This window comes from Nannospalax galili, unplaced genomic scaffold (genome assembly GCF_000622305.1).
Source record: "Nannospalax galili isolate Female #2095 unplaced genomic scaffold, S.galili_v1.0 scaffold136, whole genome shotgun sequence".
Classification (NCBI taxonomy): domain Eukaryota; kingdom Metazoa; phylum Chordata; class Mammalia; order Rodentia; family Spalacidae; genus Nannospalax; species Nannospalax galili.
The window spans coordinates 4349225-4363247 of record NW_008340872.1 but is presented as its reverse complement, the minus strand read 5'-3'; the positions used below and the strand labels follow the sequence as shown (position 1 = coordinate 4363247).

At 43.8% G+C, this 14023-nt stretch overlaps 1 protein-coding gene across 1 annotated transcript in view; it reads left to right on the top strand.

Moving 5' to 3' along the window:
- The first annotated feature begins 327 nt into the window (after positions 1-327).
- The window catches only part of Mrap (melanocortin 2 receptor accessory protein), a 16909-nt gene continuing 3213 nt past the window's right edge, over positions 328-14023 (top strand). Inside the window, exons 1-2 of the mRNA XM_008835982.2 lie at positions 328-689; positions 12604-12703. Of these exons, the coding sequence (XP_008834204.1) occupies positions 455-689; positions 12604-12703 (335 nt within the window). The 5' untranslated portion in view covers positions 328-454. The remainder of the gene's footprint in view (positions 690-12603; positions 12704-14023) is intronic.

Below are 14023 nucleotides of genomic sequence, written 5' to 3'. Positions count from 1 at the left end.
TTAATTAATTGCTTAAGTGGGCATGACAGAGGTTACAAGTTCAGGGCCTGCCTTCAGATATTGAATCCAAGCCAGGAATCTACTGGTTGCTTAATAATACTAAGAACTGCTTCAGTGTAAGTCAAGGGCACTTCCAGACTCTCCTTACGGCTTTATTAAATTCTCATGTATCCAAGGCAAAAATGACTGTTCTATCATCCCCCTCCACCCCAGCCACTTTCTCTTTCAAGCAGCTCTAGCACAGCACCTGCCTTCTTGTCCAGTTCCCTGTCCTTCCACAGAGAGGCAAGCTAGAGCTGAACTGAAAACCCCATCTCTTGCAGTCAGCTTTGCTTGTTTTGGAGATTTTTCTAGAAGAGGCAGGACCAGAAGCCCTGCCTTACATGCTGATCATGTCAGGCACACCCACCCCTCTGACCTTTTTTCTAGCAGCTCTGGTAAGTGGGCTGGCCCCATGTCTGGATACTCACAGACAGGCTTGCTCTACTCTGAGAGAAATCAGTTAAGCAACCTCCTCCCTGGGGCTCACAGCTCAGTTCCAGATGTGAGTGGCTGGCAGATGCTGCCTTCCAGTGCCACAGCCATGGCCAACAGGACCAACGCCTCTGCCCCGTACTACAGCTATGAATATTACCTGGACTACTTAGACCTCATCCCAGTGGACGAGAAGAAGCTGAAAGCCAACAAGCGTAAGTCAGAACCGGGGAAGCCAGCCAGGCAGGCAGAGGCTGGGATGTGGCCACAGATGAGGTTCCCTGGGCTTTGTCTTCTCTCATTAACTCCACAGGGCTCAAGAGGCAGCAACAATATGATCAGTGGACACAGACATAAATGAATAGGGCTTGAGACTAAAACTGTTCCTATAATTTTCTGTAGTGTTTATGAATTAACTTGCCATAAGTCTAAGCAAAACCTTTAATGATTCATTATTTTAAATTGTGTGTGTGTGTGTGTGTGTGTGTGTGTGTGTGTGTGTGTATCACAGTACATATATAGAGGCCAAAGGACAACTTGTGGGAGTCTGTTCTGTCCTTCTACCATGGGGTCCTGGGACTCAAACTCAGGTCATTGGACTTGGCAGCAAGCCCCTTTACCCTCTGAGCTATCTTACCAGCCCAGCAAAATGTTCTAAGACAAATATATATATAAACCAGTTTTATGCTTTACTTTTCCATTCATTTTTGTTAGTGTATATTAATTGTACAAAATAATGGGTTTCATTATGATACTTTCAGGTATGTAGATAGTGCAATTTTTTTTCAGACAGGGTCTGATTATATAGCCCTGGCTAGCCTGGTACTCATTAGATAGCACAGGCTGTTCTCAAACTCACAGCAATCCTCCTGCCTCAGTCTCTCAAGTGCTGAAATCATAGATGTGCATAACTATACCCAACTACAGGTTTTGATCATATTTGGTCCCCCATTACCCTCTCCTGTCCCTCACTCCTCTCTCATGGACCCCTTCTTCCCAAATAGTTTCCCTTCCACCTCCATGCCCCTCTCCCACTACTGAGAATTGAACCGTGGGCCTTGTACATATTAGTCAACTGCTGTGCCACTGAGCTATATCCCAGTCCCCGCCTCCTTCTCAACAGGGTCTCACTAGGTAGCCCCAGCTGACTTCGATCTCCCAGAGACCTACCTGCCTCTGCCTCCCAAGTGCTGGGATTAAAGGTGTATGCTACCATGTCTGGCTCACCTCTTTTTCAAAGGTATATTTCTCGATGAAGTTGCCTTTATTTAGAACTCTAGTAAGCTGAGTGAATTTCTTCAAATTGCTGAGTTCACTTTTTTACATGGTCCGTATTTAGATTTGGGGGGTACATTTCCTCTACCTCTAAGATGTATGGCATAATTTCTAGTAAATTGCCAACAGCTGTTGAGTCTTCCTGGCCTCAGAGAATAAGCATGAGTTAGCATCCATTTGCTCATTTGCTCTCCCACTCATCTCTTGGGGAACCTGGTGCTTTGGGGATAATCTTCCTTATCAGTCCAGCTATTCAATCAAGGCCAAAAGTCACCCAGGGAAATGAACATAAAAGTAAAGCCCTAGAATCGAGCTCTCAGCCTGGGAAACTGCCTCTGTCTACCACATAAGAAGTCTTGGGTCCCTGGACATTCCCCTTCTCTACAACCATATAATATGTTTACCAAAAGGAAATGAAATTTCTGGAAGGGATGCAATGACTTCCAATGGAAGGGAGATAACCTGCCACAGACCAGCTCAAAACAGAAATACAAACAAATGCTATTATTTAAGAAAGAAAGTAAAGCACCGGGTGTGGTAGCGCACACCTTTAATCCCAGCACTTGGGAGGCAGAGGCAAGCAGATCTCTGTGAGTTCAAGGCCAGCCTGGTCTACATAGTGAGTTCCAAGACAGCTGGGGCTACAGGGAGACCGTCTCAAAAAGACCAAAAAAAAAAAAAAAAAAGAAAAGAAAAGAAAAGAAAGACCAGGCCCCTGAGAACAGCCTTCTAGAATACCCTCTTGGGTAGAGTTATCGTTTCATTCCTAACTTGGAGGACTCACACGCAGGTGCCCACCCATAATTCCCAAGGACTTACTACACCCCCCAACAGCATATTAGATTTTCTGTGGAGACAGTAAGTTTGGTGTGTGTGGTCTGATGCAAGGTGGAAAATCATGAGGTTGAAGTACAGATTTTTGCATATATGATTCACAGTAAGGAAGACTTGCCATCCAAGGGAGAATGTGGTAGGGTGGAAATAACCATATTTGTAAATATTGTCAAATGTTCAGAACTTCAGGATACTTACTGATCTGGAAAAAAATGTAGACTTACTTTCAGAAAAGCTTTTTAAAAGTAACACAAATGAGGTGCAAGGCAGGAACAGCTTCAGATGCCACATTTGTGTGGAAGATGTCCCCCTCTGACATCCCCTGGTGTCTAAAGCTTCTCCCCACTGCCCTGAGGAAGAGAACCCTTTACCATCTTAGAACCACAAGCTCAGCCTTCTGGCTCACTCCCATCCCCCACAGAAAGCTTCCATTCTTGGTAAAAGTAGCTGAGGTTTTAATAAAATGTTCTTTCTTTGTAGGGTCATAGTTCATTAAAATAAGAAACTTCTCTACAATGTGTCAAAACTATTGAAGATCTTCTTAGCCAAAGAGAACACAGTCACTGCCTTCCCCCAATACCCTAGATATTGAGGACAGGGATTCGACACCTACAGGGTGTCATTGGATCAGTCATTGGATTCTTCTCTCTGAAGAATAGAAACGGTATTTTAATAGAAAATATTCAAGCTTTTCAGTTTAGACTACCAGCAAAATAATACTTTCCCAAGTCTGCATGAAACAATGGAAAATTCAAAATCCAGAACTGAGAGAGTCACTCAGCTTATTGGAGATCCAAACACACTCAACTCTTTTGATAAATCAGTCTTTAAACATATTGATTTTGGGTTTATGCGAGATGGCTCAGTGGGTAAAGACACTTGCTGCCAAGTTTAACAACTTGAGTTCGATCCCCAGGACACATGTGATGGAAGGAGAGAATTGACTCCCATAAGTTGTCCTCTGATCTCCCCATACCTGTGGGTAGTGTACACATATACATATACATGTGCATACAGATACTAAATAAATGTAATAAAGAATTATTATTATTTGCAAGCTGAGGAGATAGCTCAGTGCAAGCATGAAGCTCAGACTTTAGATCCCCAGAACCCACATAAAAGCTGATGTTGTAGCCATGTCTGTAATCTCAGCACTACTATGGTGAGATGGGAGACAGACAGGAAAACCCCTGGGAAGTCATGGGCCAGCTCATCTGGTATATAAAGGAGCAATGAGACAATGTCTCAAACAAAGTAGAAGGTAAGGAGAAGGCTGTCATCTGACCTCCACATACATGTCATGGCATGTGCATGCCTTCATGTATACATACATCAAACACACACATCATACACACATACAATATTGACTTGCTTTTAAAGTGGCCCAGTTTCTAGGGGGTTAGTTCTAACTATATTACAAAGGATAACAGATACCATTATACCTTCAAGTTCCTAGATTTTGGGTGCCTTTGACATCTACAGCAAGAAATGTTCCTCAAGAGTAATCTTGATAACCTCTTATTCCTCTATGTATCCTAGATGTCCATCTTGTTGTCTTATCTGAATTTAATCTCTATCTTTAAAAGTTTCTCATTACATTCTTTTATCTATTGGGGGGAATGTGTGCTCACATGTGGAAGTCACATGTGGAGGACAACTTGTAGGAGTCAGTTCTCATCCTCTACCATGTGGGTCCCAGGGGCTGAACTCAGGTAGTCAGTTTGGCAGCAAGTGCCTTTACCCTCTGAGCCATCTTGGTAACCTATTTCTCTTTTTAGAAGAGGTATTCATGACTTGACACATACCCACTCCCAAGAATATTTCAACCCTGAATAGGTAACTGTTGAGGTCCCCCGCCCCGGGGTGGGGGGTGCTGGGACAGGCCAAGTGTTGGAGCCATGTACAGGTAAGGCATATGGATTCCAAGCCTGTTTGCTGGGATTCATATCTTAGTTCTGATACTATTAGTGGGTAAAATCACCAAGATTTTCTGTGCGTAAATAAGAGATCAAGCCTTGAAGATGTCTCAGAAAGAAACCTCCAGGCAGTGGGAACAGCAGGGACAAGTCTAAGGCTCTGGAATAGGCAAGTATATTCAAGGAAAGACAAAGAGGTTTCAGGAACTATTTCCTTATATTTTGATAAACTATCCTGAAAATATTTTTTTACTCTAAAAATGGAAACCACCTTATTATCTCATAATTTAGTATAACCCATAAATCAACAAGGAAAAGAAGAGATATGTAGGTAAAAGAGATGAAGACAGTATTGAAAGAGGAAACTCAAATAGTCAACGAACACATAGCTTAGAAAAGTTAGAAGACTGCCCTTTCTCTGGGCACACAGCTAGTCACACGGCCAGGGTCTCATGAGCAGGGCACTGCATGTAGGTCTTCAGTGTCACTGTGGAGGAGGGACTTCATTCATCTTCCTGCCTCAGTGCCCCTCTCTTTAGTGGCCACTCGGAAACACGGTCTTATGAATTTAGTTTTCTATTCTTTCCAATAAAACTCAGTTCCTTACCATACCAGGCCATACTTTCTCCTACCGTCTTAAGGAAAATTCTGTAACTGTCTTTTATGAGATAGATGTTGAACTAGGAGCAATACAAAAACAGGAAGTCTAATCCATGACATATTTTCATTCATTCATGTAACCATCTATTTTGACTATGTATTTCCAAGGAGATTAGACACCGTAAAATTTCTTCACCTAATGCTTTATTAGAAAACTTTAAGAACTTAGCAATAATATACCTGAAACATTTCAGTAATTAATTTTTGGTGCCATCTACTACTCAATTGTTGTAGTCTGGGTCTTAACTGTCTCCCAAAGACCCATGTGCATGCAAGTGCATGTTTGTGTGAATGCCAGACATCACCCTTGGGTTTCATTTCTCGGGTGCTGTCTATCTTGTTTTTGTGACACTGTGTCTCTCACTGGCCTAGAACTCACAGATAAAGGTAGACTGGCTGGCCAACAAGCCCCAGGGATCTGCCTGTTTCTGCTTCCCAGGCCCTGGGACCACAGGCGCACACCACCACATGCATCTTTTTATTTATTTATTTTGCTTGAGTCCTTGTGCTTTCTTGGAAAGCACTTTAGAGCTAGCTCCCCAGCCCCAAATTTAAGGGTTTTTTTTAGGTCCTGTTTCTACACTGGAGTACATTCTGTCATGGTTGGGCAGATATTTGGAAAAATCTGTGGATTTACCTGTGTTTTGCCTGGGCCTGTCAGGACTGAATTGAAGGCTATAACTGCTGTATCCCAGACACTGGTGTGGTTTTGTGTCAGGCACTTTATAAAGACCTTAGCCTTGTATGGGGTGTGGTTTATACACTTCATGGAGATGTGAACTCTCTCCCTAACATTAACACGGTGGAAAATACAGATGGACTTTCTAAGGACCTGTCTGAGTTGACCAATTATATGTTTGATTCCTATCTGTTCCACTTCGAGGCCAGGATAAGAAAGCTAATCCTATATTCCAATCTTATGGCGACAAAACAGATTATTCAAATAAGCTAGGTCTCCAGCAACTGGTTAATGCTCGTGTTCAGAGAGCGACGAGATGGACTGATTTCCCCTGAGGAGAGCTGGCTTTAATGCTCTATTATCTGCCTCTTGAGTCAATCTGTCTCCTTCTCTTTAATTATGGGTTAGGAAGAATTTGTCATAGTCCATATTGGCATCTGTTGATGCCTGCCCCTGGCAGCTTCAATAATGCGATCTGTTCATCTGCTGATTCAAGAGCTGAGGGAAAAACACACCTATAGCTAGTCTCTTTTGAAAACAGCACTGGGGTTCAATGAACACATAAAACAAAGGGCTGCGTGGACTGCTTTTCTCACATTCAGAGTGATCAATTTCAGGTCTCAACTTTACCCAGGATTTCAATCTCTTCAGCAAGCAATCGATCCCATGGATGTGGCATAAATCACAGAAGTGACATTTAAACAAAGAAACCAGAATGTTTGCCTCAGAATAAACTTGTATTACACGGCCCCAGGGGAGGTGCTATGATTGAATGATTCTGTTAATTGCTCAAAAACTTCTTGGAACCCTTTGATTTGAAACTGACTCCAGGTCCACATTCTGCCAAACATCATTTATGGAGACACGTGATGTTTAAGTTTTCAGGGTGGATTTACTTCTTGGAAGTAGTTACGGTTCACTAAGAAACAAATGGGATGAATGAATGAAATGGGTGATGATATCTGTGTCCAAAGTGAAATATGATTTCAGAACATAAAATTATGTTTGTGTTTGTGTGTGTGTGTGATATCCACAAATCAGTCCTTGAAGATGATCCCTCAAGAGAAGTTCTGTAAATGTTTGATCAAAAGATAAACTGTGGGGAAATCTATCTCTCTGTGGTAGAGTGAGAGCCTTCATTTGGATTTTTTTTTTAGTTCTGGTTCTTATGTTTCATAAGGAAGTGAGTTTCTTTACTGATGTGGTATAAGATCACTGATAACAACTAACAGAGTAGCAAATGCAACACAAAGAGATGTCTCTCTTACATACGAGTTTGCCAGAGAAGGGTGTTGAGTTGGCTCCATGAAATCCTCAGGAACTAGCTGCCTTCCAGATCATTCTTCTACCAGCCCTGAGATGTCTCAACCTCATGTTCCAATCTGTAATCTGTACTCCTGCCAGCACAGTGATTCAAGGCTCATCAGAAAAACAGAGTAAAGGAATAGGGAAAGACATGAGGTACAGGCATCTAGCAGTGGCTGGGAGAAGACTAAGAGGGCCGGTTCCTCTCACATACCGTTAAACAGAACCTTGATCACATGGGCCTATCCAGCTGAAAAGGAGGCTAGGGAATGTAGTGTTTTATCCCAGACAGCAACGTGCCAAGATGAAACAAAAAAGGAACCCTAGGACTGACAGCTGGTGGTCTACACCACAATCACATTTATGCAGACCTCACATTTAGTGAGCTCAGAGGGTGCAGTGATCCTGTATCACTTTCCTCAAAACCCTCTGAACAGAAACAATGATCTTAGTTCTACTTATAAATCATTTCACAACCATTGGACAAGAAACTGTGCCAGTGAGTTAAGCATGCTTATTTTATCTAGTCTTCCTCATGCTCTACATAACAGGCACTACTGCCTGTATTTGCAGACAAGCAAACAGTTATAGAGATGTTAAAATCTCAGATTGACCAAGATCACAAATAAGAAATGAAAGAGGATTTGAACTTAAAACCAACCACCTTCACAGCCTGGGCTTTTGTCACTTTGTTGTTCTCCAACAAAGAAAGTAACTCTTGAAGTCTATTTCCTACGAGGACACTAGAACCCAAAGGCTAGTAGTGTTAGAGGAATACTTAAGCTGAGATTTAGTTTTCACTCAGCCGGACTGAAGTTCCTACTGTGAGTAGGGAGCACTCTGGTTGGCTAATTTAACCATGCTGTAATTGGATCGGAGTGTCCCCCAAAGTCATATGCTAAAGGCTCAGTCACCAGCCTGAGGTGTTCTTAGAAGTGGTAGAACCCTCAGGAAATGGAGCTTAGTGGAAAGAAGTTAGGTCATTGGGGCTCTGGTGGTTTGAATGAAAAATGTCCCCCATAGACTCAAGCATTTGAACACTTGGTCCCCAGTTTCTGGTGCTGTTTGGGCAGACTCAGGAGGTGTGACCTTGCTGGAGGAAGTATGTCACTGGGGGTGGGCTTTGAGAGTTTATACCCTCACCGCACTTCCAGTTTGCTCTCTCTGCTTTGTGTTTGTGGTTGAGCATGTGACCTCTCAGCTTCTGCTCTAGCCGTCTGCTGTCATGCTTTCCCCACCATTATGGACTCTTCCTCTGGAGCCAAAATAAACTCTTCCTTACATAAGTCACATTTGGCCATGGTAATTTTATCACAGCAACAGAAAATTACATAATACTGGGGGCATGTCTTTGTAGAGAATATTGGGACCCTGGTGCTCCCCCCTTCCTAGCTGCCAAGATATAAGCAGCTCTGCTCCACCATATGCCCTCTACCATGATGCTCTGCCTTGCCAGAGGACCAAAGGGACCTGACCCACCAAGCATTCGTGAGCCAAATAAATCACTATCTATAGTAGTCAGGGTTCTCTAAAGGAACAGAACTGACAACTTATATATATATGGATTTATTAGATTGGCTTACAGGATAGAGTTCGAGTAGTCCAACAATGGCTGTGCCACACTGGAGAGGCTGAGAATCCAGTAGTTACTCAGTCCATGAGACTGGATGTCTCAGCAGTCCCAATCTAGGGCTGAAGGCCTGAAGGATTCCTGGAGATCTGTTAGTCTTCAGTTTTACACTGCAATCTGAAGTTGGTTCTACCATCAGTAGAGGAATGCCACAGCAAGAAGATGAACTCGTCAGTAAAAGAGAAGGCAAGCAGGAAAAAAGTGAAAGCTCCCTTCTGCCATGACCTTATATATAGGCTGCCATCAGAAGGTAATGCCCACATTTAGGGTGGGTCTTCCTGCTTCAAATAATCTGATCCAGAAAGTCTCTCTCATTTCAGTTAATCCCAGATCCAAATTGACAACCAAGATTAGCCATCACATCCCCCCTCCTTTTAAGTTGTGTGTGTCAGGGATTTCATCACAGGGATATGCTGTTGACTGACAGACTGCATGTCAGTAAGAGAGGTTGTCCAAGGTGAAGCAAAGCCTATCCATGCCAGCCAGCCAGATTTTTTTTTTTCTTTTCTTTTTAAGACACAGTATCTTGCTATGCTGGTCAGGCTGGTCCTGAACTAACTTCTGGGCTCAAGCAATCCTCTTGCCTCAGCCTCCCAAGTAGCTGGGACTAGGAGTGTAATGCTACAGCCAGTTCAGAATCTTTTTTCTTTCTCTCTCTCTCTTCCTTCTTTCCTTCCTTCCTTCTCTTGTTTTTTTTTTTTTTTTTTTTTTTTTTGGTCTTTTTGAGACAGGGTCTCCCTGTAGTCCCAGCTGGCCAGGAACTCTCTCTGTAGACCAGGCAGGTTTGGAACTCACAGAGATCCGCCTGTCTCTGCCTCCAGGAGTGCTGGCATTAAAGGTGTGCGCCACCACATCTGGCTCAGAATCTTTTATTATGAGTCCTTTGTTGTTGTTGAGCAAGACCTGGAGAAGGAAGGAAAGTAAAGGCAGAAGAGAGAAGGGAAGGGTGGGGAGGAGAGGGAAACAGAAAAGGGGGGGGGGGAAGAGGACAGGATGAGCAGGGAGGGATAGGGAGGAAGTGGAGAGTTCTCCATAAATGGGCTGGCTTCTTTCTCAGCCCAGCCTGGGGCTCCTTCTGAAAACAAGCCTGTGGGTGTGGGGACCTTTCCATATTTTGGGATGGCAATTCCTGTCCTTAGAACAAAATGTTCTCTGGGAGCACTTGTGATGAGCCTTCAGGATAGAGGGAACAGAAGTGCTGTTTGTCTTGGCTTTCTTTTTCAAAGGAACATGACAAGAGTGCATTTAGTACAGAAAATGAAGTGTCTGCTGACCACTGCTTGGGTCTGACAAAATTAAATTTCCCTTATCAGAAGGCAGTTGAATCCAGGCATGGTGTCTCAAGTTCTGCTCTGGATCTGGGGACAATGGCAAGGGCTGAAGCAGACAACTTTGAGAAAGATGCTCTGTCTGCTAAGGGTTTGAAATGGCTTCCTTAGAGTTGTTGGCAGAATTAATCTAGGAGGGAATGACTTCAAATCCTGCATCGCTTTTTATGAAGGCAGAAGAACACTAGCTTCTGAAAAAATCAGAAACACCCCCAAACAGAATTAAAACCCCAAACCGGTTTTTCAGGAAGACTATGCATTTATAATTGGAAGGTTATGAAATAAAAGTGTAACTCTCTGGGACTGTGGAATAACAAACTCCTAGCCCACGTGACAAAGCCAGCTGAGAAAGCTAGAGTGGTCCTTTTGAAAAGTCCTTCAACCTAAGATATGTAGAAGAACCTCATCTCCCACTTCCCAGGAGCCCAGAGGTCTCCACAAACAGCCGAATGCTTCTTAGCTTAGGAATGGAAAGAGGAGATGAAAGAGCCAGGCTGGATCTTTACTGTCCTTGCCTCCATGGCACGCAAATGCTATAACATACATAAGGCAGGGGTGTTTGTAATTCCATTTGTAAGCATACCACATTTTCCAAAAATCTGTGTAAGTGTATGTAGTATATGTGTGTGTACATATGTGTGTCTGTGTGTGCATGTATACTTGAGTGTCTTTTCTCAGTCGCTCTCCACATTGTTTTTATTTTTTATTTTTTTTGAGACAGGGTCTCTTGCTGAACCTGGCGCTCATCCAATTGGCTAGACTGGCCAGCAAGCTCTGGGGATTTACCTGTCTCCACTTATCTCCCCAACTCTAGCACGTGGGTTACAGATGAGCATCATCATGCCTGGCTTTTACTTGGATGCTGAGGATCTGACCTTAGATTCTCATGCTTGTGAGGCAGACACTTTACTGAGTCATCTCCCTAGCCCTAAACTCCATTTGACATAACTGTTAGGGTCCAAGGTCCACTCTTGAAAATCTTGTTTCTCTCCCTATGTAGGTCATAGAAGGCCAAGATAACACCCTCCACTCATGTATAGTCAGTCCCCTCTACCCACAGATTGAAACAATTTGGGAAAAAACGTGAATACTAAAAATGTATCAGCTTTTCTCTTGTCCTTATTCCCTGCAGAATACAACAAATATTTATACAGCACTTTCATTGCACTGAGTATCTGGACTCATCTGGATAGGTATGGTAGGATCATGCAGGTTATATGTAAATACGAACTGTTTTCTACAATGGACCTGAGCATCTAAGGATGTTCATACCCCATACCCTGGGGGCCCTGGAAGCAATCCCCATGGATACAGAGGAGGTGGGTCTAATTACTCACACACAGAGCCCCACCTCCATGTTTATTCAGATGACTTTAAGTTTCTTACACCTATTGGTTCCTTTTGATAGCTGTTCATCTGCTCACTCATCTGTGTAATATAAACATCTTTTTGTTTGGAGACAACACAAAAACATCTTCCTTTTTGTTAGATCTCAAGTCTATAGCATTATTATGGACACTAACAGAAGGCTGTACTGCAGGACAGCTGAGTGTTGCCATGAAGGGCATCTGAAATTTTTGGTGCTAGTTTTGGCCCCTGTGATTGTTAACAGTCCATACCACAGAGTTTGGCTCACAGAACATGTTTAGTGAGAACTCCTTCAGTTGCTTTACGTAGGCGCACATAGAGGCCCAAGACTCTCCCCACTTGGGCATCTTGTTCTGTGGTTACCCTGTTGCCCTGGGCTAAGATGCTTGCAGACTTTAGTTAAGTCTGATGTTTCATGCTCATAGCTGTAGGCTACCACTCAGAAAACTCCCATAATGTAGCTGTTCCCTAGCTATATGTTGAAGGATCGATCCTGACCTCAGAGACAAACACCCGCTGTTCTACGAAAGGCTAAGCATGTTTCTTGATTTCCCTTTGCCTGGAGACACAAATATGGGCATAGCGTTGCCTACAGCAGTGCACTTTCCTTCTGGACACTGCCCAGCTCTTTACACTCCCTGGTCCAGGCCTGGGACTGGTTCTCCACAGGGGTACAGGCCTTGACCCTCCACAGAACCTCAGGGCCTGGTGCAGTTCTTCTCCCAGGTCTCTTAACAATGGGGCCCCGGAGGCAGTTCCTACTGGGGCCAGTCACCAACCCTGGCAGGAGTCCTGTTGCACAGAGCTGTCCACAATGATTAAAGGAAGGACTGACTGTTCATCATCCCTCCAGATTCTCCCTCTGAGCAGCAGTAGCAGCTGAGCAAGCTTGTGGAGCACCCCATGATTCTAGTCAATGTTTTCCTTCAACAGACATCACCCTAAACTGACCCAGTGGTTGGATGCTCTGAGAAAAATCCACTGGCATGATTTCCTTTTCCTTACCAAGGTTGGTACTGGAAAATCTTCCCAGCTGAGCATCTAGGAGAGAGAACACCTCCCCAAGGACCAGGCTCTCTGTGGTACCTGGTCTCCTCATTTCTCCTTGCTGATAGCTTCTGTTCCCTCCTGCAGATTCCATTGTCATTGCCTTTTGGGTGAGCCTGGCTGCTTTTGTGATGCTCCTCTTCCTCATTCTGCTCTACATGTCCTGGTCAGGCTCGCTTCAGGTGCGGTAAGTAGTGGGCTGGAGGTGGGGGTCTGGGTAGGCGCAGATATTAAAAGTAGTAACAAATGGGGCTGAAGAGACGGCTCAGTGGTTAAGAGTGGGAACTGCTCTTGTAGAGGACCTGTGTTCAGTTCCCAGCACCCATGTCAGGTGGCTCACAACAACCTGTAATTCTACCTCCAGGGAATCTAATGCCCTCTTCTGACCTCCCTGGATACCAGCACATACATGCACATACTTCCCCACCACCACCACCACATATACACAAAATTTTTAAAAGTCTTAAAAAGTAGCTTCACAGAACATCTGTACAAATGAAATAGCACTGATTCGTGCTACATGTACAGTCAAAGGCCTCATAACAACAGACTTGTATACAGGGATGGTTCCAAAAGATTGTATCTCTAATTAGGCTGTAACCATTTTAGTCTGTGTGAGAACAGCCTATGATGTTTGCCCAATGTTCTCAGAGTGCATCCCCATCATTGTCATTCACAACTGTACCTCAGAAACATGTTGGGTGAAAGACACCAAAGACAAAACATCATACATTATCTGAATCCATTTATGTGCAATACCCAGAATATGCAAATCAAGGCAGAAGGGAGACTGGTGGTCATCTAGGGCTAGAGGGCAGGTGGAAGGGAAGGGACTGCTACTGGTTTCTTTGGGAAATGATGGAGATATTTTAAATTAATGTGGTGATGTAAACCTGTGAATATACTAATAGCCACTGAATATCGCTTAAATGAGTGAATTTTGTAGTATGCAAAATATTTCAATAAAACTGTTAAATAAAGCCAGGCTGGAAAAGTGGCTCAGTGATTAAGAGTGCTTGCTCAATCATGAAGACTGGAGTTTGGATCCCAGCATCCATGTTGGTCAGTTCACAAATGCTTGTAACTCCAGCTCCAAGGGATCTAACATCCTCTTCTGGCCTCCATGGGCACCTGCACAAACGTGTACATATACACTCACAGAGACATGGGGTGAGGGTAGGGGAGAGAACCAAAACAATTCTAGGAACCAATTAAGTGCTGCTAATCAGCTTACCAGAAATACAGGACTCTCTGAGACTTCTCTGGTCACTGTCTCTTGCTCAGTGCCTGTGCCTGCTGTGTGCCTTGGTGGTTAAATTGGAGTGAACTCTGGGAGCTCTATGCAGTAAATAAAATCTAGTTCACTGGGCTGGGTAGGATGGTGCACGCCTTTAATCCCAGCACTCGGGAGGCAGAGGCAGGCGGATCTCTATGAGTTCAAGGCCAGCCTGGTCTACATAGTGAGTTCCAGGACAGCTGGGGCTACAGGGAGACCCTGTTTCAAAAA